Genomic DNA, 26,838 nt, shown 5'->3' with positions numbered 1-26,838 from the left:
TTTTCCTCCTTCCTCAAAAATCAACTTTTAAACTTTATGTAGCAGTTCAGTGGAAGAAGAGCCACTCCATGGAAACGCTGTTAATCCCAATATTAACATAATAATATATATTTATATGGTGCAAATTCGACTCATAGCGTTTTCAAATGCGCCTTGCAACGATCAAAATATATACACTACGCTAATTGGAAAAGTTTACAATATTGACTATTTAAAACTATTCAAAATTTTATAGGAAGCCATTTCAATGTTACGGCATGTCGTACCGTGTACACGCTGTAAGTCAGTACTGTATGTTTCCCACTCATACGATAACCATTCTTATAAGAAGCGATTTCAATGTTACGGCAAGTCGTACCGTGTATGTACTGTAAGTCAGTACCGTATGTTCCCACTCATACGATAACCGTTCTTATAGGAAGCCATTCCAATGTTACGGTATGTCGCACCGTGTACACGCTGTAAGTCAGTACCGTATGTTTCCCTCTCATACGGTAACCATTCTTATGGGAAACCATTTCAATGTTACGGCATGTCGTACCGTGTACGCGCTGTAAGTCAGTACCGTATGTTACCACTCATACGATAACCTTCTTATAGGAAGCCATTTCAATGTTACGGCATGTCGTACCGCGTGCGTACTGTAAGTCAGTACCGAATGTTTCCCACTCAAACAATAGCCATTTTTATTGGAAGCCAATGATTACTTTTTTACCGATAGGTTTTTGCCTATGATTTTATCAGCATATCGCGTAAAGCACAAATGATTCTGACGACTGACGTACAGATAAAGAGACAGACAAACTTCGTTACATCGGCGTTTAATGTTATGAAACAAATATTTAGAATCAAGCCTTCGTACATGCTGGGCTATGAGCGTATACTCTCTTCATGAGCTAGATATATAAAGGGCTTTTTAAAACAAGTTTCATAAAGCCGGCCAATTGGAACTAATTAAAAGACAAAATTATGCTCAAAAACTTTCCCACAACAATTACTATCTTTTGGGACTTATTTACTTCAATAACAATAATACATCAATGGTGAGTTTTTGATTTTAATCAACGCTATTTGATCAAGGAATGGATATAAAAGCGGCCAACCTTGGCATCTTTTACATACTTTACTGGAATAGTTGCAACAACCAAATCCACACTAACCTGGACTGACTTATTTATTATTCACTAGACATGGCTTCGTACAGTTTGATTTCCTTCGCTATTTTCTCCGTTTGTATGTTTGTAATGACATATATTGCTGATGTTGGAGGTTCCCCAGTATTTGAAAATGAAGAATTCATCACCAGAATGGTAAGTGGTGAGATAATATTAACGAATATTAGTAATTTTTCGGATACTTTGTTGAGAAAAGCAAAGTTTTACATAGATATATTTACTAACTTTTGAAAATTTTAAAAAGTTTTTCCTCTTTGACTCCGACGAAGGACTAGCGTCCGAAACGTCAGTACGTTTTTTCATCTTTTCACGGTGTAAAATTTATCCTTTTATCAATACTGTTTCATTAGCAACACCGACGCAGCTCACACTAGTTTTTAGCTAGTTATCTCTTCTTAAGTTTTGGAAAGATTTTTGGAAGGAGTGAATTTCTTAATAATCTTTGCGGATAGAAGACGTATCGTATGTTTCTCATACGATACTAAGTATTGTTACTGGAAACCATTTGAATGTTACGGCATGTACTTGTACATTACCCTCGCATGCAATGACCATTCTTATGGGAAGTCATGTTATGTCTACACCATGTAGGACCGTGTACATTACCGGCTCATAAGATAACCCATTTTATCATATAATTATCCATAAAATACCTATATTTCTCCTTTTCGAAAAACTGATATTTTCACATGTGAAAATAACATGTTATTTCACATGTGAAAATATCGTTACCATGTGTATTTAAGCTATTGGTTTATAAATAAAAGCTTTTTATAATAATAAAAAGCTTATTTAGTTGATTTTATGGATAATTATATAATAAACAGAATATTACATGGGCGCTTGGAGATACGAAATTTATCTTCTCGTGTTGAAAATCTCTCACTCGTTCGCTGCGCTCACTTTTGAGAGATCTTTTCAACACTCGAAGATAAAATTCGTATCTCCAAGCGCCCATGTAAATATCCTCTATAAATCTTATGGGAAGCCATTTCAATGTTATGTGCTGTAAATCATTACTGTATGCTATATGATGGGAAGCCATTTCATTGTCATTTCACTTAGCTTCCCATCTTGTTCTTGCTCATGAAAAATAAAAATTGCGGAGAAAATGAGAAAGCAAAAAATCTTTTCAAATCTATAAATAAATCGATCAGCCCAACCCACACGACTCCTCTAGAAAGTCAATAAGCTTTGTCTAGTCAGACTAAGAATAGCATCAAAGATAATGCCATCAAAAAGATAATCATATCAAAAAGAGCAAAGTATAAATTTAAAGAGATTGATACCATATTAAATAAAATACGAGAACTTGTTTTAATTTTTCCTATACCTTAATTCTTAGACAAGTATGGAACAATGTGAGACTGCAAGTGACTGTAGTGAGGGCGAATGTTGTGTCCGTGTATGGAATTCAGCAGTGAAGTATTGTAAAAAGAGACCTAAACTAGGTAATCTTTGTAGTCGATCTCTTAAGGTAAGCAGAGTAATGCTTATACGTTTCTCACAACTAGTCGTAGCAAGTAGGGGGTGTGGGGAGCTCCTAAACCTCCAAAAAGGTTTTAGTGTGTTTTGGGGAAGGAGGAATTCCATTAACTTTTTATCAATTCCCCTGAAAAAAAAACCTCCAGACTGATCTAAGTCAGGGTACGGCTAACTCACAGATAGAACCCTGAAACAACCTCTGGACTGATCTAAGTCAGAGCACGGCTAACGCACAGATTGAGCCCTGAAACAACCTCTGGGCTGATCTAAGTCAGGGCATGGCTAACTCACAGATGATCTAAGTCAGGGCATGGCTAACTCACAGATAGAACCCTGATACAAACTCTGGGCTGATCTAAGTCAGGGCATGGCTAACTCACAGAAAGAACCCTGATATAACCTCTGGGCTGATCTAAGTCAGGGCATGGCTAACTCACAGAAAGAACCCTGATACAACCTCGGGGCTGATCTAAGTCAGGGCATGGCTAACTCACAGAGCGAATGAGAATTTAGGGCAGTTTAGCTGACCTCAGACGTGAGAGGCAAGTCAGTGCTTCCGCTACAACACCCTTGATTTCCTTAACCAGTTTATGAATTGTCTGAATTGTTCCTTTTTCCTTTTCAAAAAAAGCCGGGACTCCACTACAGTTGCCCGTGCAGTACTGGTCTAACATGTGCACTGACGGCTATGGACAACTATGGAAGACGTGAGAAATTTCAGTGTGTATTAGTACCTAAAGAAGAGCCCGAGTATGAGGCGGAAAGAGAGAACTGAACTCTATATATCGACCACAAGGATGGATCTATGGTCGGTTTGAATCGACTAAACGAGGGTGTGAATAATGGACTTGACGCAATGCATAAAAGTGTGTAAATAAACCATCATTTGAAAGATGTTTTGAAGACTGTTATATTTGATCTTTTATTTACAATCGTCTGAGATTTCTAATAGGGAAGGAAAGGGAAGGGAAGGGAAGAGAACTGAAGACAGGGTCGCGAAGGGGGAGGGGGGTCCTAATCTCAACCCCCATTTTGACCAAATCCCATCGTCCCAGCGTATATTTGCTTGAATCTCAATTCGGTTTCTAGTTCTTGATTAGAGTGCATTCAGTCACACTGTTGAATAGTTAGATAAATGTATCTAACTTAGATAACTATTTAGTTGACGTCACCTAAAATAGTAAAAGCGCGTCAAATAACGGTCATGCTAATCCGGGGGGTTGTTTTACCAGAAAATGAGTCAACAGACATTCATTTGTATCATCGTTTCTCCCCCTGATCTCAGTAGCTGTTTACTCGTAGTTTCAAATTTATGTGAGGTCAGCTAAAATAGTAACTAACTTATCTAATTTAGGTGACGTCAACTATTCAACGGTTTAACTGAATGCACTCTATTTTTTTGTTTGTGAATCCTACTCCCAGTGCATAAAATCCCATTTTCCATCTTATTCCTTCAGAAGAGATAACAATGCGCATGCGCGACGCCATTCAAGACCCGGATGTAGCCGCCATTTTCAAAAAATGATTCTTTTAAAAATAAACAAAAATAATCCTGCATAAAAACAAAAAGAAATTGCTTCTCACCTGGAAAATTCTGGATACTACAAAGAGCAGAAGAGAAAAAGGAAGAGTCATGGAATCCTTGGAGGTTTTTCTAGACCATTATGACTGACATTTTGCAGAAAATAACGTCGTCAATTCTCGAGGTGAGACTATTACAACTTTCAAACTATAAAAGCAACCTTTTATATCTAAGTTATTTATTTATTTATCCAATAATTCGAAGATAAAATTGTTATTATTATCTATAGACTTGAACTTTCATTGCTATATTTTGGGGCTTTACTCATTTAATTTTAGACCTAATTTTGCGCTCCATATTTTTGGCAGCTTTGGGGATTTTCAAGTTTTTTGAATGGAATTCTATAAAATGCCTTTTCTTTGTATCAATTTGAGGAATGCAGCATCATATATAGTTATCCTTGAATATTGTTGAAAACCACATTTGACTGAGATGTAAGATTTAGAAGTCAAGGAGATGTAACATATGCTTTAATGGTTTTATAAAGGCTAATTCGATCTTTTAGCTTCCTTATCAATTGGATTGCAAAACCTGTTAGACACTACACTATCCACCCAGGAGTGGTAAATACGATAGACTATAAAGTAAGGGGTCTACAAAAGGATGGTGTAGAGGTAGTGCACTCACCCCTCACCCCTGGGGTCTTGCATTTGTGTGCTGGACTAGCCATCATATGTGAGTAGAGTGTGTTAGGTCTGTTCCTTGATTCAAGAGTTTTTCTCTGGGTACTCTGGTTTTCCTCCATCTGCAAAGCCTGCCCTCGCATAGATCAGCCTAGAGGTTGTTTCAGGGTTCTATCTGTGAGTTAGCCATGCCCTGACTTAGATCAGCCCAAAGGTTGTTTCAGGGTTCTATCTGTAAGTTAGTCATGCCCTGACTTAGATCAGCCCAGAGGTTGTTTCAGGGTTCTATCTGTGAGTTAGCCATGCCCTGACTTAGATCAGCCCAGTGGTTGTTCCAGGGTTCAATCTGTGAGTTAGCCATGCCCTGACTTAGATCAGCCCCGAGGTCATTTCAGGGTTTGATCTGTGAGTTAGCCATGCCCTGACTTAGATCAGCCTGGAAGTTGTTTCAGGGTTCTATCTGTGAGTTAGCAGTGCCCTGACTTAGATCAGCCTGGAAGTTGTTTCGGGGTTCTATCTGTGAGTTAGCAGTGCCCTGACTTAAATAAGCCCAGAGGTTGTTTCAGGGTTTGATCTGTGAGTTAGCTGTGCCCTGACTTAGATCAGCCCAGAGGTTGTTTTAGGGTTCTATCTGTGAGTTAGTCATGCCCTGATTTAGATCAGCCCAGAGGTTGTTTCAGGGTTTGATCTGTGAGTTAGTCATACCCTGACTTAGATCAGCCCAGAGATTGTTTCAGGGTTCTATCTGTGAGTTAGCCATGCCCTGACTTAGATCAGCCCAAAGGTTGTTTCAGGGTTCGATCTGTAAGTTAGTCATGCCCTGACTTAGATCAGCCCAGAGGTTGTTTCAGGGTTCTATCTGTGAGTTAGCCATGCCCTGACTTAGATCAGCCCAGAGGTTGTTTCAGGGTATCAATATAAATGTTGGAGGGGAGTGGGCTCCCTACGTTTTCCTAATAACCAGTCCTAAATTCCAAGTGCTCCAAATATTATTCTTGTAGACTTTTAAAACTATTTCATGGTTCCCTACTCTTTTGGTATTACTTCACATACAAGACACTAGAATTGTGTGCAATTTTTTATTTTTATTTCATTGAAAGTTGTGCTTTGTTTAACATTGGTTGAGCATCAAATTTTTTGCTTTTCTCTTTATCTTTAAGAACAGATTGGAGAAATTTGTCAGACATTTTTGCGAGCTATAGTCATACAAAAATGTTCAATGTACAATTTAGATATGTTATGTTAAGATCTCAAATACATATATTTTCTCATACTAGCCATTTGAAGCAGCTCTTTTTACTGTTTAAAGTTATATTTCTTTCCTTAAATATTCCAGTAAAGGTAAAAGTCTTCTGTACTAGACTGTATTGTTTTTAAATCAATGCTGCCTTCATCTGTTCATTTAGCTAGTTTTTTGGGTAAAAGTTATGGTTGTAATGATTTGAGATGAACTGAGAGTTATTAAATGCTCCGTGGTAAACGTGACCCCTTTCCCAACCCTTCCTATTTTAAGCTACATAGGAATTAGATTGAATTATTACTGTAATTCAAACCCTGTATTATCATATGTATGAACTGAAGCTGTTATCTATGCTATTTCTGAAGCAAAATTCCCAATTTGTGTATATGGTAATGAGTATGAGAATTGTACGGGCTTGGAAATTGGTATAATGTACATTAAAGGGACGATGCATCCTATTGTGCAGCACCAGATAAGCTTACTAGATACTTTGATTCATGCTTGAAGTAATAGAAATGTGTCTTCTAAGTCAACTTGTTATATAAACCCCTTGAGTCCTGAGAGGAATTATTCTAGGGGAAAAAACAAAGGATTATTTTTTGCATAAGAAAAGACGGGGTATTGTTTTGTCCCCCAGAACAATTCCTGTAGGAAATCAACGCAAGGGGTCTATGAATTTGCAGAGTGTTGGGGTGATTTTTAATGTGTTGTTATGGTTACAATTCTAATGAGATGCTAATTGAATAAGACGTCTTTGATACAGTGTCTATGACATGTCGCTAGCAATTGAAGTAGTCTCACTATTAGGCCCATTTGCATACTGCAAAGTCATCATCAACAGCTCATCCGATTCAACATCCTCTTTGTGCATGTCACCCAGTCTTTCCAACAAGTCATCTAAATCTTTCCCCATTGCAAAGACATTGCGCTTAATCTTCAGTGATTCATAGTCGGTATTTGTGCTGAACTCGGAATCATTCCAGATGGAATCTCTCCTGTGTTTGTACTCCCAGAAGGGAATATCTGGGCCCAATCCCAACGGGGTTTTCACGTGGTTGTTAGGTCTCTTCATGAAGTTAAACTGAGCCCTGAACCTCGACAAAATAAATTCAACCATTTCGTACTCATTGGCCATTTCGTTTTCCAAGTCCTTTACGTCGGCAAAGGAATCGTTGATGATTGCAAGAAACATGTTCATTAGGAAGAATACTATCACGTACATGAATGTAAAGAAGTAAATTGGCCCAAGAATTGGGTCAGAATGTTCTATGTCATAATAATCAAAATCACCCAGGAGAATGCGCATCTGCGTTACCCCAGTAGACAGAAGATTTTTGTAGTTGTCGTTAATCGGACCAAACACCAAATGGGCAAAGCTTCCATAAGCGAAGAAGATGATCGAAAAACTGATCATGAAGAGTCCAATAGGCTTAGCTATGAATCCAATGGTGGTCCCAATGAATGCCATCTTCTTATTGAATCTTAGCAGCTTGAGGAATCGTAACGTGACGAGGAACACGAGTATTCCGATTACGTACGTCAAGGTCATGTCTGATGCTGAAGCGTACTGGAAGCTTACAAAGTCCTTCGGGTTTTCGTGAAGTTTGATGAAATTCTTATCTGTCTCCCACATGCGCGCGAAGAACAGTATCACCATGACAAACTCCAGGACGATGAGCGCAACTTCAAGCCAATTCCAGAAACCATGGAAATACTGTTTCTTTTGCTTGACCATTAGTTTGACTTCCCGGTACATGAAGTAGAACATGAATAGCAGCATAAGTACTTCCATGGCCAGGATCAGTTTAGCGAAAGGTCCAACGTAGCTGTACAATCTGGAGATCGAGAACGCAGCGCTTGGGAATGCCCCTCCGTTTGGCAAGAACTCCATGAACAAAAAGGCAACGCCAAACAGATTGGTATTAGCATTATACACGGTGAATTCAACGAACACCGCTCTAGTCTGATCCGTTAACCAGTTATGCGAGTTAACGTCAGCTACCACTGTTAGGGCTGTAGAGTAATCGTACCCGAGGTCCGCGGGGAAGCCGCCCCCGCCGTAGAAGTAGAGTTTACCCCAGTAAGGGAAGCCACGTAGCTCAATGGGATTATGATACATCCATCTTGCAGGACAAGACATTATTGAACCGTCTGGAAGTATCGCACTGTCAAGAACGAAATAGACCTTAGACTCGCCGCTTTTCACTCGTCTTCGCTGCTGACGACCGGATGTAGAAACATACACTGGTTCAACAGCTCTGCGCATGCGTGGTTTGACCTTACTGGAGTCACCGTATTTCACCATCTTGCTGTTCTCTCTCACGAACGAGAACTGTTCTTCGAGGCTTCTTCGTTTGCGCGAGGCAGATGTAGTGGATTTGTTCAGGTATTTCCACCCCACGTCATAGTCTCCAGTGTCTGCTGCCGTCACAGAGTAACCCCCCAAACACGTGGGGAACTCGTGCCGAAACACGGGGGCGATGGTACACGTGTCTGTAATCAAACGAACATGTCTGCGTTAATAAACCTCTTCAGATGTATTCCTTCTAAACTGACATTGCTATATTATACAAATCACGCTGTTGAGATATTTGATGTCAAATTGTATACACCTATTTTCAAAAAAGGGTGTTAGTCGGAGATTTGAAATCTGTGATCTGAGATCGATTCAATGCATTCTAAAGGTACAAGAAAGACTACTAAAATATCTAATGAATTCGAGTTTTTGTTGTTCGGACATTCTGTATTCCATTGAAAAAATAGCCCATTACACTCAAGCATAGCCGGAATCGGTTTATAGGTTGGTATCAATAGACGTTACTTCCGCAAATCAAACATTGAGTATCGTATTTCCCTGTGTCTGTTGTCTGCGAGGCAGACCCACGAGTTAGCATCGTCCCCGTATCCTTCCTCGATTTTCCAAAGTTTTTCTTTTTTTCTTGTCCTTTTTTCTTTTCTTTTCTTCTTCAAAAATGTTCATGTCGAACTCGTCATAAAACGACGGCCTATTTTGTTAGCCGCTTTTCCGCACAATCCAAATATGGAATTGATCATACTATATATGGAGTGAGCTTTCTCTACTCCAACTTCGACACTAACATATAGAGTAAAGCTTAATATGGGTAATAGCTGCGTTTTGAATGGCTTGAAGAATCTTGGAGGTTGCTTTAATCTCTTGGTTTCTGGTTTCAAGTCGTAGAAATGTCGAATACCATAGTTGAGGACTTATTTTGATATGTTTTGACTTAAAATCCGCTAGTTGCCCCTCAGTCAACCCCTTGGTTGCCCCCCAGTCAACCCCAAAGAGTCACGTGATTGATAGTAAGTATTCCATTTGTAAATTTTCAATGCCCAGCACGATCAATACGACACATACCTTTCTTGACTCGTTCTTGTCGGAGACGCGATATTCCAACCAAATAGTTGTTACGGTCAGTAATAAATCCCGTGTACTTGTCACTCTTGTTGTTGTAGAGGGGGCCTGGGTACAAGCCGGGGATTAAAGTCTCTCGTGCCCAGTGCCAGAACGAGTCGGCATCGCCCGCCTTGAAATAAAAACGAGCCATCGTTTTACTACAATGTAACTGATCTCAGCTCTGGATTGTAATTGTGATTTTGGATTTAACATTACGCTCTTTTCCATATTGATATGATCAAAGGCGCTTTACAATGAGATATGAATGAGAGATGGTTATCAAACCTTTCTTCCTTCTATTCTCACAGTAAGGGTTTTCTCACCATCCATAACTAGACAAATCACTCCTAATACTTACACTTCCAAGTCCAACATTTTCTTCATCAGTAAAGTCAACAAACTGTTGCATCAAGCTCTTCCTCAGGAGGTAGGCATTAGGGTCCCTGTTGCCATAGGCGACGAGTAGCAGCACCCCGAGGAATATAAAGTAGGCGAAGATTTCTCGTAGGATTGTAGTCATTTGGATTTCTTTGAGTCGCTTTTGTCGTGCTTGCATCAACATGAACTCGTCTGGAGGCCTGTAAGACAATGCATTTATTAATTCATTAGAACCTGGTCACCATCATTATCATCATTACCATCATTATCATCATCGTTAACATCCTCATCATCATCTATTCATCACCATCGTTATTATCACCATCATCATCATTATCACCATCATCATCATCATCATCATTATCATCACCATTATCATTACCGTCATCCGCATCAGCTTCATCATCACCCTCATTACCATCATCATCACCCTCATCACCATCATCATCACCCTCATTACCATCATCATCACCCTCATTACCATCATCATCACCCTCGTTACCATCACCATCATCATCATTATCATCATCATCACCATCATCATCATCACGTAACGTACTTACCCTCTAGTCACGCCCTTATCGTAACATCCAAGATCATCAGCAAATAATGACTTGTTGTTACTTTCGATTGTATCTGGAAGGTCATCTTGATTTTCATCTTCGGTTGCAATAGGCTTTCGAATGATCAATGCAAAGACGACGGAGGCGAGGAGGACTTTGATTGGTTGAATGAGAAGAACACTCTGGAAGAACGAGAGGACAAAGGCTACCATCCACTTATTAGCTACCTCGGGTCCCCAGCTCAAGCTGTAGAATACTGTAAACGTCGCAGATACTGAGGTTGATAAGCCGAAGACAGTCCAGGCAACGTATCTCCATCTTGGATGCAATCCCTTCTTCTTTTCCTTTTTTTTCTTCTTCTTCTCTTCCGATTTCTCTGCTCTTTCTTCCTCGTCTGAACAAGTGCTGATGTCTTCGAAGTCTTCACTGAAGTCATCATCATCGCTATTGGCTGGTTCATTGGGCCTGATCTTCCTAAAGACCTGCACGAGTAATAAATTCACGGGGAAGACTATAAGGCTTGATTGTAGGCCAATGACCATCTGCCGAAGATCGATCTTGAGGGAACCGATGTATAAGACATAAGTAGGATTCTCCTGCCCTCCTCCTGTATTATAAAACATACAGCTAGTAATCATTGTGCAGTAGAGTAACGATATGCCGCAAGATAGACGCTGCAGTCTGGTGAAGACGCTCTGTGGCGGGCGAGTAATGATTGAGAACCAAAGATGACCGTCACCCAATTCGCGCACTGTTTTGCCGACGAACAGATGGCTGAATTGTGTGAGTTCTTTCTTGCTGGCGATGGGAAGGATCCTATCGACCCGACCATCGTCTTCTTCGACAGCTAGCCATCGTTCACACACGAAGTAGGATTTCTTATGAGTGTGAAGATCCTCGATAGCCACACGACTGAGATACCACGAGGGGTTGTCGCCTGGAAAAAACAATAGGAGTTGTTTAGTTATGTTATCCGTAACATAGCAGACCGTTACCCTTGTAAAAAACAAATGCTTTTGGTCTAAAGACTATATCAGCATCATCATCATCAACAACACAATCATGCATCGACATTGTTATTATCATTATCATCGTCATTGTCATCATCGTCGTTATCGACACCATGGTCATCATCATTATCATCATCGTCATCATCATCATCATCATCACTATTATCATCATCATTCTAGTTATCACTATCACCAGTGTCATCATCATCATCATCACTATTATCATCATCATTCTCGTTAACAATATATCCAGTGTCATTGTCACCATCAACACCATTATCGTCATTGTAATAGCATCATCATCGACACTATGGGCATCATCACCATCATTATCATCATCATTACTATCATCACCATCATCAACATCATCATCATCACCATCACTATCATTATCATCATCACTATCATCATTACCACCATAATCATCATCACCATTATCACCATCATCATCACCATCATCAACATTATCATCGTCATCAATCATCATCGCCATCGCCATCGTCATCACCATCACCATAATCATCACCATTACCATCATCATCATCATGTTATTAATCGCCTTGTACTATCCTCACCTGTATTATCATGCCAAAGTCGCACATGCGTTAGTCTTCCAATATCATAAGGTATAGTCATGACAAGAGAGTTATCAGCACCTCTAGTGAACAATGGTCTCTCTGGATCTTTAAGCAATGTAGGGGGACCCTCTCCATTCTCTCCAGACAGAACGATACAAACGTTCGCTGTTGTGCCTGCATTCATCCTGACCCCAGTATGGATAGACACGAGGTAGGAATGAGAACCTGGTGCTGCGTTGGCAGGTAATGGAGTCACTCCGGTCTAAAACGAAAGTGTGAAAATAGAAAAATCAGTTGTACGTCCTCAAAGGTTTAAGTTACGAGTTAGGTGTCTACGATAAAAATAAAAAAGAAAGAGCATTCTTTATAATTTTGATTGGGGGATATTTTTCTCGTGCAATGTGATTGGTCTGGCAGTGCCCCGACATTGGCGGGACCGTGTCCGCGTCGTGTTCATGTCGTGTTCATGTCGTGTTCCAGGTATTTGATTGGATGGAGAGTAAATTCTCATGCAATGTGGTTGGTCTGACGTATTGCTTGCCGTGTCACGACCGTGAGCTTTTCACAGTCATGCGAAAACTGCTCGATTAATCATTATAAAGTAATTGCTCTAAATCTCTGATTGGTTGGGATGAGCAAGTGCTTTATAAGAGCACACAGCGCGCGCACGCACTTTCAGTTGCGTCATTCGTGTAATTTGTATTTTATAAAAGAAATAAAAAAGTTGCTGTGCTGTGTGGAGTTATAAAGCACTTAGGGATTGGCAGAACACTCGAGAAATGTCAAGAAGCATTCTGCTACGCGTCGTGCTTCTCCTAACACTTCTCTCGTGTTCTGCCAATGCACACGTGCTATATAACTGCACACAGCACGCGCGCGCGTTTTCTGTTTCTTCATAATTCCTGTACCTTCTTTTCATCGGCTTTGTCAGCACGTCTAGCGAAGACGGCTAAAATAAGATACAGTCCAAAGATACTACACACGACGGACAGGACAACAGGATTCTTGCTCAGATCCGCTGAAAACACTTTGTCGAAGTCGATAGGGTTGGGCGCCACAAAGAAGTCGCTACCAAAGCTTGTGAAATGGTTACACCTGCACTGGATGCGATCTTGACGAGTTTCATTACCAACCTAAAAGAATAAAATAAAAAAATTGTAAAAACGTTGTCGATGAAAGTTTGTCGTAAAAAATCAACTCTAACACTACCACACTTTTCAGGCAAATAGGCTTGAAAGTTGGTACTTTATATGAGCCAAAATTAAGTAATTCCTTGGTGAAAGTGCTTCCTGGATGACAAAAATAGACCACATATGAAGTGCTATCCAAGCAACGAAAAAACAAAAGAAAAAAAGCGATAAAAGTCGAGATGAAAGACGAAACAAGATATTGTCATTTGAAAACAATTTGACTAGGGATGCTTTCTCTGAAAGTTATCGTCATATCCGCCATGTTGGATGACTTGAAATGACATCACTCCAGAACTAAGGCGTTATGAAGGCTGTGAAAGTTGACGAGCGAAAAAGGGGCCTACGGCCTCATCCAATTTTGTCAGTCCTCAGAATTTTCCTCGTCCAATTATTTCTTAATTAGACAGCATGGAGTCCTATTACATATACTTATCGTCCTGTTATTTATTAGCAACGTTTTGTTTTTTTTCATTTGGTAGCCTGGAAATCAATAATTTCAAGAGGAAAAGGGACACCTCAGTTTTGAAAATTTTCTCGATGCTGATTGGCTAACATTTTCTCTCAGGTCAGCTGATGTCTTTTGTCTCTTTTGTCCTTGTGACGTCATACTTACTTTACAGCCGTTGTTTCCCCACGTGTTAGCAGTCCTGTTGAAGAACATGCAGTTTGTTTTATAGATGCGGACATCGTAGTAAATGGTGTTGTTGAAGTCGATTGGTCTTCCTAAGAAGTCTACATTTGGAGGTCGAGTCCCGACTAACTGTGGAGCACCCCATGGAGGATCTGTCGGAGGTTTGGGTGGTGGAGGTGGGATGATGACACAAGAACGCTTCATTCGACCGTGTCCACCACACGGGGTGCCGGGAATCGCTCTCTTCTGTCGGGACAATGGTGAATCACTTGGGTTTGATCCTCCTTGATTTTGGTAGAGAATAGCTGGGGATTATAACAAGACAATTAAGACAAATAGACCACTTTCGAAAAGAAATCAAGCACTGGTTGTTTGATCTGTGAGTTAGCCTTGCCCTGACTTAGATCAGCCCAGAGGTTGTTTCAGGGTTCGATCTGTGAGTTAGCCATGCCCTGACTTAGATCAGCCCAGAGGTTGTTTCAGGGTTCTATCTGTGAGTTAGCCATGCCCTGACTTAGATCAGCCCAGAGGTTGTTTCAGGGTTCTTTCTGTGCGTTAGCCATGCCCTGACTTAGATCAACCCAGAGGTTGTTTCAGGGTTCAATCTGTGAGTTAGCCATGCCCTGACTTATATCAGCCCAGTGGTTGTTTCACGGTATCGATAAGGTATAGGTAAGGCGACAAGTTTACTTACACACGTAGTAGGTTCCCGTTTTGTTGACCAATGAAAACGGTATAAATACTGTATTAGGATCTGTCAAGCAATCTCTCTTTGGTACAACCTCCACAACTTCATGATTAGTGTTACCAACAGTAACTTCTTTAGATTGATTAATGTATCGAATGTTGCAGCTGCTAAAGTTAGGTAGAGTCCAGTTATAGATATATTTGCCGGGTTCAGGGTACGCCCTTTCATTATACTGAAGGAAAGCTTGGTATAGGTGAGTCTCATTCTGGGGGAAAATCTGGATGTGCGATGCCTCGTCAGGAGAGGTGAATTCAAAGGAATGAATTTGTAAGTACTCAATCGAGTTTTCTTCTTCTTTGTAGATTCTCATGAAGTGGTTCTCCAAAGGAGCGATTTCTTCGGCGCTTTTGGGGATGTAGATGATAGCGTCTTCGGTGAAGTGCGACGTGTCTAGTGGCTTGTGTAAGGGCAACGCCATCTTGATGCTGACGTCTTGGGATTTGACTTGGGAGCTCGTGTTACTCCAGGTAAACAGGGTTGACTTTGTGCTTGTTGACTGGTGATGACAATCATAGACAATTAGACTTATGATTGACTTGTATACACCATTCAAACAATGTCGCTCCTCGTTGGACAGACAGACAGACGACATGTGACATGTGAACGCAGATATTAAGACAGACAGACGGACAGACAGACAGAAAGACGGACAGACAGGCAAAGACAGACAGACAGGCAAGGACAGACAGACAGAAAGGCAGATAGACATTGGGACACAAACACAAAAGCTATAACCATTAAAATACATGTAAAGTGAAAGAGGCACACAGAGAGATAATTACCATCAAGTTCATGTAGTCCTTCGTAGTATCGCTGATTTTAAGTCCCATCGATTCAATCGACGGGAAGACGATTTCAGAGCGGCCGTCCCCGAAGTTCATCCCCCCTAGGTCTTTGTACCAAGCTTTTCCTATAGTACTATTAATTTGACTGCTCTTTAACACTGCAAACGGTTCTCCTGCCAACATGGCGTCTTGTATTCTTTTTCCTATTTCGTTCACACTGTCGACTATTGCAAGCACACGTTCCTTTCCCTAAACAAGATGAACGGAGCAAATAGAATCATTTCAAACAGTAAATATAAGGCAAATACGTGGATAATGCCAACAGTATACTGTAGTATTAGCACGGGCACTGAAGATGGTCGTTAACAGCATCTTCAGTGGGTCTTTTACGTCTGATCAGTCTTCAAGAAAATAAGTGCGGTTTTTCCCCTCTTGTTTCTCCCCAAATCCGAAAAGTATTATGGGTATACGAAAGAAGGGAATAAGTTCATATAAGCTAGATCGGAAATAACACATACCCTTTCAGAGCTTGACACCAGCCCTGACAGGCTGTCATTGGATGTGATTCCAGTAATGTCAAACTGAGAGTCACTCGAGTTGAATTTGGTGGCAATGGCGGATGACAAGCCAATTTGAGTCATCGCACTTATTAACGATTTGGACGTGTCGATAACATCGCTGAAACCCGTGTCAGTAACTGGAGCATTTAGAAGTTGGTTCTTGATCTTGTCCAGGATGGATAATCCCATTTCCTGGTAGAGAGAGTTTTAAATGAGTTGAGGATTGATGATCACCATCACCACCACCGTTATCATGAATGATTATTGTTGTACTATCATCGTCGTCATCATCATTATTATTATTATTATCATCATTCTCGTTATCACTATCACAAGCGTTATCATCATCATCATTATTATTATCATCATTCTTGTTATCACTATCACCAGTGTCATCATCATCATCATCACTATTATCATCATTCTCGTTAACAATATATCCAGTGTCATCATCATCATTATTATCATCATCATTATCGTTATCACTATCACCAGTGTCATCATCAACATCATCATAATCTACATTCTCGTTATCACTGCCATTGTTGTCATCAACACCATTTCGTCATCATCATCACTGTCACTGTTATCGCTATCATCATTATCACTATACTTGGCATTCCTATCATCATCATCATCATCACTGTCATTATAATCGCTATCATCATTATCACTATACTTGGCATTCCTATCATCATCATCATCATCACCGTCACTGTTATCGCTATCATCATTATTACATGATTGGCATTCCTATCATCATCATCATCACCATCATCATCACCGTCACTGTTATCGCTATCATCATTATCACTATTCTTGGCATTCCTATCATCATCATCATCATCACCGTCACTGTTATCGCTATCATCATTATCACTATTCTTGGCATTCCTATCATCATTACTGCCCTACCTGACTTGTACTTCCAAGATCTTTATATCCTTTGGTAAGCTCATCGACAGCTCCCGCCATTAGTTTGCCATCCGTGAGGGTCCCTATGTCCACAGTGGAAAGAGTTTTCATCAAAGACAGTTTGAGCTGAAATCAGAAATTCGATATTGTTATCTTCTGCTCGTGTTCATCGCAGCAAATACATCGCATTCGTATCCAAAATAACGGTTATTGTAATTTGTACTTTATGAAAGAAAAAAAACTTGCTTGCTTTGGAGTTATAAAACACTTGGGGATTGGCAGAACACTTGAGAAGTGTCGAGAAGCAATCTGCTACGCGTCGTACTTCTCCTAATACTTCTCCACTTCTCTCGTGTTCTGCCAACCCCCGCGTGCTTTATAACTGCACACAGCACGCGCGAGCGTTTTCTATTTCTTCAATGTACTACGACAGAACACATATAACTTACGCTTGAAGAATGTGTGACAAACGTGTGGCAAAACAAACGCGAGCGTAACACGGCAAGGGATTTGCCAGACAATTCACATTGCGCGAGAATTCAATTCCATCAAATACACGGAACACGGCATAAACACCGCGCGGACACAGTCACGCCAAGATCAAGTACGCCAGACCAATGACAATGAGCGAGAAAAAAATCAAAATCCTAGAAAACATCACGGTCACGGCAAGGCACGCTACGGCACCAAGCTTCTTACAGACACACGAAAACCGCTACCATCCTTGTCACGCAGAATTTATAAAATAACAATTTTCATTCTAAGGCCCTGGCTAAACGAGGAAACATGTTTACCGTGCTCAAGTCTCCCCGATGTTTCCAAGTTTAGCCACATGCGAAACATTGCTGCGTGCAACAAATTTTGCTTCCAAGACGCAAAAAATGTTACTGCTGTGCGGCAGAACATTTTCTGTTTCCAAGACGCATGGAAACATTGTTTCCCGATGTTTCCTGACAGTTTTGACAGGAAAACATGTTTCTGGAAATATGTTTCCTCGTTTAGCCAGGACCTAACACTCACTTCACTGCGTTGATTCTCTTCCTGCTGCAGCACTTGCTTCTGCTCTTCAGTAAGGTTCTGTTTCTTGGCTTCTTCCGCAGCACTGTACATGTCTTCCATCATGTTGGAAACCGAGTGAGTCAGCTGGAAGATCGCGGCAAAGTCTGCCTCTTGTACGGCTTTACTTAAAGGACCATCTTTGCCGTTGATGGTCTGGTTGAGGAAGTTCAAAAGCTTGTCTTCTGTGATGTTCATTGGTTTGACCTGTTGGATGGAAAGGCAGCACGAAACGTAAGTCTAAATCAGTACTGATAATCTCAGATGGTGGAGGGGGGGGGGGGGGGGCCTTAATTGGCAGGCAAACACTGCCCGTCATGCGCTATCAACCAGAGAGTATATATCGCAGCGCAACCGTGACGTCATAAAAACCGTGACGTCATAAAAACGAAGACAAAGGCGAAATTCGGACAAACAAAGTTACAAGTTTACTTTCAGCAGATAATTTTCACAGCCGATCGCAGTTGGCCTTAGTTTACATGGGTTATTATTGTAACTTTAAGTAAAAATAATAAAATCGGTTCGTATAATCCTCGTAGCGGTTAAACAGAATGCAATGTTTGTCCGAATCTTTAAGTTATCTTTAGAATCAGTGCGCTGCGCTATTGGTATCATTCAGCTGAATGAATCTCATTACCAGCCTACAATGACAAGCAAGTACTGCCCGCCATGTGCTATCAACCAGAGAGTATTCTATTGCTTGGTATCAGTCAGCTGAATGAATCTCATGAATCTCATTACCAGCCTACAATGACAGGCAAACACTGCCCGTCATGTGCTATCAACCAGAGAGTATTCTATTGCTTAGTATCATTCAGCTGAATGAACCTCATGAATCTCATTACCAGCCTACAATGACAGGCAAACACTGCCCGTCATGTGCTATCAACCAGAGAGTATTCTGTTGAAAGCCAGTATATAGCTTCCTCTTTAGATTTTAGATTGCTCCTTAAGGGGTTCGGCAGATAGAGGATGATTTCAACAGGTTGGCTGTTAACCCTAAACGTCCTTTAATATCTTTCATTTTTCTTGTAAAATATTATTTTATTCTTGGTACCACCCTTGGAATATAAACGCATGACACACATACCTGAACCCTCTTGTTCACTACTGTAGCAGCACCAGCTCTATCAGATATCCAACACTCAATCTCCAGCAAGTCATCGTTTTGAGGGTCACCGGCAGGGAGTTTTAGCCCAATCGGGGGTTCTTGAGTTTTGGCCAATATTTTGAAATCTTCGCCCTGTCTTATACCGCATTCGTATGCCAATGGCAGGTCAGTGTCTATCCAGTTATCCAGGTAGATTGCGTAAGTAGTATTCAGTGCCATTCCCGTACGAGGATTGATGTTCATGGAGCCTAGAAATTGTAATAATATTCATTTGATAGAGTGCATACGATATATCGGTGAAAAACTTTGCAAGAAATTGCACAAATCAGTAAGTCTACGGTCTACTGTGGTGTAAAAAAAATATTAAACTTTTTTTTAAAGCTTCGATTTTCCGAATTGAAATTTAATGCTTATTCCAAATCTGAAAAGAAAAACTGGGTGTCCCGAGCATGTTTTCGAGATAATCAGCATTTAATGGAAGCCTACGCGCGAGCTTTTGGAGCAAAAATTGCGCCACCGGAAGTGATTAGAAAAAAATTAAGATTCATAAGATAATACTTATTTGCAGACTCTATGATTGCACGAATGAAGGCTAGTCAATCATTCTACAATAATACGTGGATATTTTTGACAAAAAGACAAATAGATTTATTGATTTGTCATATTTTGTAGTTTCGGTGCTCTTAAAAAATCTTATAAAGTCGAACAAAAATCCCTACAAACATCTATTTTTTCATGTGTTAGAATATTTAACTTTTTCTAAAATGTTGATATAACCTAGATTTTTAGGAGTTTATTCAAATAAGCTATTAAAAAATAGAGAGTTCCGTGCAAAATTTGAGGGTTTTGCCCTGTTGAAGCTCAAAACGCGTATGGTTCTTCAATAAAATCTTGTAGATTTTTCAGCGGTTTTTGAGCGCGTGCACATCGTGGGCTCAAATCGAACGTTCAAAAGTAGGCAGTCCCCTTAACTTACTAATTGCCACCAGTGCCCTCCCACATAGATAAGAGAGAACGAAATACAACCTCGTATAGACGACACTAGAGAAAAACGTTTACGCATGCGTGCATTTCAGCACGTTTTCTAAGAATTTTGAAGAGTTTGAGTGAGAAAATGAATGTTTGTTTTCTCCAAGTATACAAAAAAGAATATACTTTTGTCAGACCAAGATACTTTATTAACAAACACAATATGAAAGAATTAGCTTTAAGTTTCAAGCATGGACACTAAGTTTTGGCATTTTGTGAAGTCCAATTTATCAGGCATGTTTGAAAGTCAAATTTAATTATGTTTTAACTAATTTGCATACGGATTCAGAGCATGCGCAGACGTTTTTCACTCGTGTCTGTATAGACAACCTAAGACAACATAACAACGAACAGCATAAGGATGAGAGGAACTTACCACTATGAGGTATATCATAAGACAACTTAAGACAACATGACAACGAACAGCATAAGGATGAGAGGAACTTACCACTATGAGGTATATCATAAGACAACTTAAGACAACATGACAACGAACAGCATAAGGATGAGAGGAACTTACCACTATGAGGTATATCATAAGACAACTTAAGACAACATGACAACGAACAGCATAAGGATGAGAGGAACTTACCACTATGAGGTATATCATAAGACAACTTAAGACAACATGACAACGAACAGCATAAGGATGAGCGGAACTTACCACTATGAGGTATATCATTGGTTCGAATGGTGAAAGCGTTATCACCATATACTCCATTCTTCTTGGTAGCCTTCAATTTGAAGGTATAACACTTGTCCCCCACCAGCTTATTCTCAAGTATAACCATATGCAAGGAACTGCTATCGCCAGCCATCATGCCTGTCACCGTCGCATCAAGAATTTGATCCATGTTACTAGTGTCTAGAGGACCACCATCGCACGATTTCAGCTCAAAGATTTCCCATTTATAAGTGGTGTCCACATCACAACCCTCGCAAGTCATTTCGTAGGCAAGCTTCTGGTTGGAGTTGACCTTGAGATCACAATTCTGAGTACATCTGTTAGAAATTTGAATACAACAGTCCTTTTAGCAAGCTTTGCTTTACACATCTCATCTATATTGATGATAGTAGAGGATTTGATCTGTGAGTAGAGGGTTTGATAGTAGAGGGTTCAATCTGTGAGTTAGCCATGCCCTGACTTAGATCAGCCCAGAGGTTGTTTCAGGGTTCTTTCTGTGAGTTAGCCATGCCCTGACTTAGATCAGCCCAGAGGTTGTTTCAGGGTTCTATCTGTGAGTCAGTCATGCCCTGACTTAGATCAGCCCAGAGGTTGTTTCAGGGTTCTATCTGTGAGTCAGTCATGCCCTGACTTAGATCAGCCCAGAGGTTGTTTCAGGGTTCTATCTGTGAGTTAGCCATGCCCTGACTTAGATCAGCCCAGAGGTTGTTTCAGGGTTCAATCTGTGAGTCAGTCATGCCCTGACTTAGATCAGCCCAGAGGTTGTTTCAGGGTTCTATCTGTGAGTTAGCCATGCCCTGACTTAGATCAGCCCAGAGGTTGTTTCAGGGTTCTATCTGTGAGTCAGTCATGCCCTGACTTAGATCAGCCCAGAGGTTGTTTCAGGGTTCTATCTGTGAGTTAGCCGTGCCCTGACTTAGATCAGCCCAGAGGTTGTTTCAGGGTTCTTTCTGTGAGTTAGCCATGCCCTGACTTAGATCAGCCCAGAGGTTATTTTACTCACTTGGTGCTTAAGACCGGAATATCTTGTTTTGTTAGTTGGATGACTTGATCGAAGGTTCCGATTCTTATGCCACACGAGTCATTCTTGACCACCACCAAGGACACTACCAAACTGACACAAAATAAATGTGGTTAGTTTAACCTTTCATTATCATCGGTTCCGAGTAGTGCCGGAATCCCGTACCCATCACGGTTCTATCACGTTGTTCGTGTCATACTCTTACCTTTGACTATCATCAATCCCGGGTAGGCTTGTGTCCAAGGATATTACTGTACTGTTGTATGGCAGTCTTCCTTTACCAGTCCCAAAACAACCTCCACTTGTTAGCTGAACGAAGAGACATGACAGAAAAATAGGATTTGAGTATAATATTCAAGACGATTTAAATAAATAGGACGAAAGTATGAGATGAAGAACGAAAAGAAAGAATCATCGGTAAGAATCAAGAATGGAATGATTGAAGGGATGGATGAAAGAAAGATGAAAAGGAAGGAAGAAAAGAAGGAAGGAAAGAAAGAGGGAGGGGGGGAGGGAGGGAGGGAAGGAAGGAGGAAGGAAGGAAGGAGGAAGGAAGGAAGGAAGGAAGGAGGGAGGGAGGGGGGATGGTGGGAGGAAGGAAGGAAGGAAGGAAGGAAGGAGAAAGGAAGCAAGGAAGCAAGCAAGCAAGCAAGCAAGGAAGCAAGGAAGCAAGAGAGAGAGAGAGAGAGAGAGAGAGAGAGAGAGATAAAACATAACAAAAGAAGGGAAGAGAAAAGTCAAGAACGAAACGAAAGTTAGTATGGCCACGCACGTTAATGGCCGTCCCACCCCTTATAAACTAGAGCGTTAAAAGAGAAACACGAGTTTATCAGTCGAATTATGGTCAAATGCGATGCTCTGTAAACAAATTTAATTAATTTTTTTGATTGAAAGTGGTGGTATAGATAAATGATATATACTTACAGTACTTTTATCAGCAGATTTGGATGGAATCTGAATGAATGATACAGATTCTGGGTCAGCTGTACTCAATGTTTCTGATTGTTTTCGGCACAACCAATAAAATGTCATGTCGTTGTGGTCATCTGGTTCCTGGTCCAGATCCCGTGTATCTCGTCCATCCACGTGAATCTACACGTAATAACGAAGCAGTCATTAAGGCTTATCTATTTTTATTTCCTTTCGTTCTTTCGTTTTTTCATTCGCTCTTTCGTTTCTTCTTTCCTTCCCTCCTTCCTTTATTTTTCTCCCTCCTATGTTCCTTCGTTCGTTCTTTCGTTCGTTCGTTCGTTAGTTTGGTTTTCGTTCGTTCGTTCGTTCGCTCATTCGTTCGTTTGATCGTTCGTTCGTTTGGTTGTTCGTTCTTTCGTTTGTTTGTTCGCTGGTTCTTTCGTTCGTTTGTTTGTTTGCTCTTTCGTTTCTTCTTTCCTTCCTTCCTTGCTTCCTATCTTCCTTTTTTCCCTCCTTCCTATCTTCCTTTTTTCCCTCCTATCTTCGTTCGTTCCTTCATTCGTTTGTTTTTTCCTTCATTTTTCCTTTGTTCGTTCGTTCGTTCGTTCGTTCGTTCGTTCGTTCGTTCGTTCGTTCGTTCGTTCGTTCGTTCGTTCGTTCGATCGATCGATCGATCGATTGTTCGTTTGTTCGTTTGTTCGTTCGTTCGTTCGTTTGTTCGTTTGTTCGTTTGTTCGTTTGTTCGTTTGCTCGTTTGCTCGTTCGTTCGTTCGTTCGTTCGTTCGTTCGTTCGTTCGTTCGTTCGTTCGTTCGTTCGTTCGTTCGTTCGTTCGTTCGTTCGATCGATCGATCGATCGATCGATCGATCGATCGATTGTTCGTTTGTTCGTTTGTTCGTTTGTTCGTTTGTTCGTTTGTTCGTTTGTTCGTTAGTTCGTTGGTTCGTTTGTTCGTTTGTTCGTTTGTTCGTTTGTTCGTTTGCTCGTTTGTTCGTTCGTTCGTTCGTTCGTTCGTTCGTTCGTTCGTTCGTTCGTTCGTTCGTTCGTTCGTTCGTTCGTTCGTTCGTTCGTTCGTTCGTTCGATCGATCGTTCGATCGATCGATCGATCGATCGATTGTTCGTTTGTTCGTTTGTTCGTTTGTTCGTTCCTTACTTCTTTCCTTCCTTCCTTCGTTCGTTCCAATATTCTACTTACCACTGAACCGACTTTCCTTTTCAAAAGACAGCCTTCCTTGATATTAGCAATAATGTATGGAGTACACACGATAGCGAAATATCCAATCTCAATGGTCCTGACCCCAATCGTCCCTTCCATATACACAGTCACATTAAACTCATAAGTGCCATACGGTAGTGTACGCTCAAAGAATGTCGGTATGGGAGCGTTCAGTTTGACGCTTGGTAGTGACATCACTTGCGGTGGATTGAGAGTGTTATTTTTCATGTCTTGCACTTTGGTTATGATCCAGGAGTAGTTGGTAACGGATGAGACTTCACAGTACACTCCTACTTCATTGGAGACTTGAAATGTTTCAGAGCGACGGATTTGAGCAGCCAAAGAAGTATTCTTTCCAGCGACTAGAGATGTCAAATAAAAACAAAATCAATTATGGATTCCGTTCAAGAGATATGCAATTTGCATCCAAGCAATATGCAATTTGCATCAAAGCAATATGCAATTTGCATCAAAGCAATATACAATGTGCATCAAAGCAATATGCAGTTTGCATCAAAGCAATATGCAATGTCCATCAAAGTAATATACAATTTGCATCAAAGCAATATAAAATGTCCATCAAAGTAATATGCAATTTGCATCAAAGTAATATGCAACGTGCATCAAAGCAATATGCAATTTGCATCAAAGCAATATGCAATGTCCATCAAAGCAATATGCAATGTGCATCAAAGCAATATGCAGTTTGCATCAAAGCAATATGCAATTTGCATCAAAGTAATATGCAATTTGCATCAAAGCAATATGCAATGTCCATCAAAGTAATATGCAATTTGTATCAAAGTAACATGCAATTTGCATCAAAGCAATAAGCAATGTGCATCAAAGCAATATGCAATTTGCATCAAAGCAATATGCAATTTGCATCAAAGTAATATGCAGTTTGCATCAAAGCAATATGCAATTTGCATCAAAGCAATATGCAATTTGCATCAAAGCAATATGCAATTTGCATCAAAGTCATATGCAATGTGGATCAAAGCAATATGCAATTTGCATCAAAGCAATATGCAATGTGCATCAAAGAGTGTTCAACCACTCATTCATATGAAAACCTAACGATTCAATAATATTGTTACACTTTTTTGCCATATGCATTTCGTGTGCGTCTTTCTTTGGACTTGTTGTTCATACCATGTTCGTACCATTTTGGGCAAGTTTATAATCGATTAGTTATAAGCTGATAAATTTGATACCACAGCTATTTGATCTGGACATCTTCTACTTTTTCTTCTATTGCCTATTAATACGCATTTATTTTTCAAAGTCGGCACTTTTCGCTACTATAGTAGGATATAACTTATAGCCTACTAGTAGTTCATCCAATCAGAACGCAGCTGATAGACCACTAGTAGGACTATTTGACCAATGCCTATTAACACACTCATGCAGTGTCTAATTATCAACATACCTCTCATCGAAACATTAGGATAGAAACATTCCTTGAGCACGCTGACAGCCTGGTTCTCTGTTTCAATACAGGACACATTATTCGTTGCTTGGATTTTGACAAAAAACTGGTTGACGGTGGAGTAAGCATGGTAAGCGTTAATTGAAGTCACTCCTTCAGCTATTGGGAAAAACCTCTGACCCCTAGGAAACGTAAGTTTCGAGCAATGGGACTGTCCATACACATCAATAGGAGTACCATCTTTGAAGTCCCATGCAAAACAAGTTCCCGTACCGTAGTCTTTAACATTTAAAGTAAACGTGATAGTATTGTTAAACTTCTTTGGGCCGTCGTTTGAAACTGTCACAGCTTTTACTTTCTTTTCCATGGTTATCGGGAAACAACACGTGACTGAACTCACGAGGTTAGAGCACGTGACTGAAGGCTCGTATCTGCGGTGCTGCACGGCATATTGATGGGTGACTGTCAGGTTAGATGTGTTAGTCATGGCACCATCACCGAACAAATAGAAGCACGTCAAGTTGGTGCCATTGTTCGGGTTGGCTGGAAATATTATTGGATGTTCTGCAGGAAATATGTTGCTTTCATTCCGGCATCGTTGTATCCCGACGTCAGGGTACGGGGTAGTAGTAGTGACATTGCACGTCAACTCTGTGATAGGTATTTGTAGGGTCATTAAGTAAGATGTGGAGTTGTATTCTGATACGAGGTTCTTTGCATACGTCTTGATTTCGTAATGCGTGACTTGACTGTAATGCTCGTATGGTTTCATCAGTACTGATCCACCACTGTCAGTGACATATGCAGTACTGTCCATTTGTTTGCCATCGATATAGAAATACACCGTCACGTTAGTTCCAGCTGCCATGTTAAAAGAAATGGATATTTCCGATCCGAATATTTGAGGTGGTAGCGGTGGTAATACAAAGTCTGTGATTGGCTTCAACACGTAGGCATAAGTCGTGTTGGTCACGTTGGTTAGACGATTAAAGCACGTGGTAGTCAAATGGTAGTAACCTTCGACTGGGTACACATACGACTCGTTCAGGTCCAGGTTTAAGAACGGCGTGACATCTAATGAGACGGCATTTTCATAGTACACCATGTTGTAGCAATAGGTTTTGTTAATACCATTGCCGTAATGGACGGTGCAATTGAAGTCCGACCCCTGGCCAATGCGCATGCTCAGAACTGTAGGGCTTGTAAGATTGACATATTCCGTCCTAAGTAGAAGTCTTTGGAGAGGAATTACTGGTTTGGGGACAGAGATGGTTCTATTGATAGTCATTTGGCTAACGTTGTTTCTAGCAGTGATGTTGATCATCATTATACCATACATTTGATACCTATGGTACATGGTTTGACTTGTAGTATTCAATGCTGGGGTGCCGTCTCCTAAGTTATACTCTATCAGAGGACTGGTACCATTGACAGTTACTACTAGTTTTAAGGTCGCGTTCATCTCGAGATAGTTTGTGTCATGGATTAGCTGTCAATC

The 26,838-nt window shown here is 40.5% G+C and overlaps 2 protein-coding genes across 2 annotated transcripts in view; one reads left to right on the top strand and one right to left on the bottom strand.

Moving 5' to 3' along the window:
- The first annotated feature begins 1,140 nt into the window (after positions 1 to 1,140).
- On the top strand, positions 1,141 to 3,554 carry LOC116289762 (uncharacterized). Its single transcript, XM_089033542.1, has 3 exons — positions 1,141 to 1,310; positions 2,521 to 2,652; positions 3,292 to 3,554. The coding sequence occupies exons 1-3, from the start codon at positions 1,191 to 1,193 to the stop codon at positions 3,433 to 3,435; spliced, it is 396 nt and encodes a 131-aa protein (XP_088889668.1). The 5' UTR covers positions 1,141 to 1,190; the 3' UTR covers positions 3,436 to 3,554.
- A 2,376-nt stretch (positions 3,555 to 5,930) lies between these two features.
- LOC116289756 (uncharacterized) overlaps positions 5,931 to 26,838 on the bottom strand; it is a 34,680-nt gene continuing 13,772 nt past the window's right edge. The window contains exons 10-28 of the mRNA XM_089033530.1: positions 25,341 to 26,829; positions 23,888 to 24,270; positions 22,705 to 22,872; positions 21,986 to 22,089; positions 21,763 to 21,873; positions 20,739 to 21,076; positions 19,025 to 19,293; positions 17,899 to 18,141; positions 16,879 to 17,004; positions 15,922 to 16,155; positions 15,401 to 15,652; positions 14,565 to 15,114; positions 13,853 to 14,175; positions 12,958 to 13,182; positions 12,047 to 12,311; positions 10,462 to 11,398; positions 9,879 to 10,098; positions 9,482 to 9,650; positions 5,931 to 8,598 (exon numbers count right to left, since the gene is read on the bottom strand). Of these exons, the coding sequence (XP_088889656.1) occupies positions 6,872 to 8,598; positions 9,482 to 9,650; positions 9,879 to 10,098; positions 10,462 to 11,398; positions 12,047 to 12,311; positions 12,958 to 13,182; positions 13,853 to 14,175; positions 14,565 to 15,114; positions 15,401 to 15,652; positions 15,922 to 16,155; positions 16,879 to 17,004; positions 17,899 to 18,141; positions 19,025 to 19,293; positions 20,739 to 21,076; positions 21,763 to 21,873; positions 21,986 to 22,089; positions 22,705 to 22,872; positions 23,888 to 24,270; positions 25,341 to 26,829 (8,133 nt within the window). The 3' untranslated portion in view covers positions 5,931 to 6,871. The remainder of the gene's footprint in view (positions 8,599 to 9,481; positions 9,651 to 9,878; positions 10,099 to 10,461; positions 11,399 to 12,046; positions 12,312 to 12,957; positions 13,183 to 13,852; positions 14,176 to 14,564; positions 15,115 to 15,400; positions 15,653 to 15,921; positions 16,156 to 16,878; positions 17,005 to 17,898; positions 18,142 to 19,024; positions 19,294 to 20,738; positions 21,077 to 21,762; positions 21,874 to 21,985; positions 22,090 to 22,704; positions 22,873 to 23,887; positions 24,271 to 25,340; positions 26,830 to 26,838) is intronic.

This window comes from Actinia tenebrosa, unplaced genomic scaffold (genome assembly GCF_029948245.1).
Source record: "Actinia tenebrosa isolate PJP-AT-01 unplaced genomic scaffold, QUT_ActTen_1.0 PGA_scaffold2__45_contigs__length_23673736, whole genome shotgun sequence".
Taxonomy (NCBI): domain Eukaryota; kingdom Metazoa; phylum Cnidaria; class Anthozoa; order Actiniaria; family Actiniidae; genus Actinia; species Actinia tenebrosa.
The sequence above is the reverse complement of the archived record's forward strand: the minus strand, read 5'-3'. Positions and strand labels throughout refer to the sequence as shown.

Bases quoted from the DNA above. Each gene is read 5' to 3' on its own strand.
- LOC116289762 (XM_089033542.1), top strand. From the start codon at position 1,191: ATGGCTTCGTACAGTTTGATTTCCTTCGCTATTTTCTCCGTTTGTATG. The intron at 1,311-2,520 runs GTAAGTGGTGAG...CTTAATTCTTAG, and splicing joins AAGAATTCATCACCAGAATG to ACAAGTATGGAACAATGTGA. The intron at 2,653-3,291 runs GTAAGCAGAGTA...TTTCAAAAAAAG, and splicing joins TTTGTAGTCGATCTCTTAAG to CCGGGACTCCACTACAGTTG.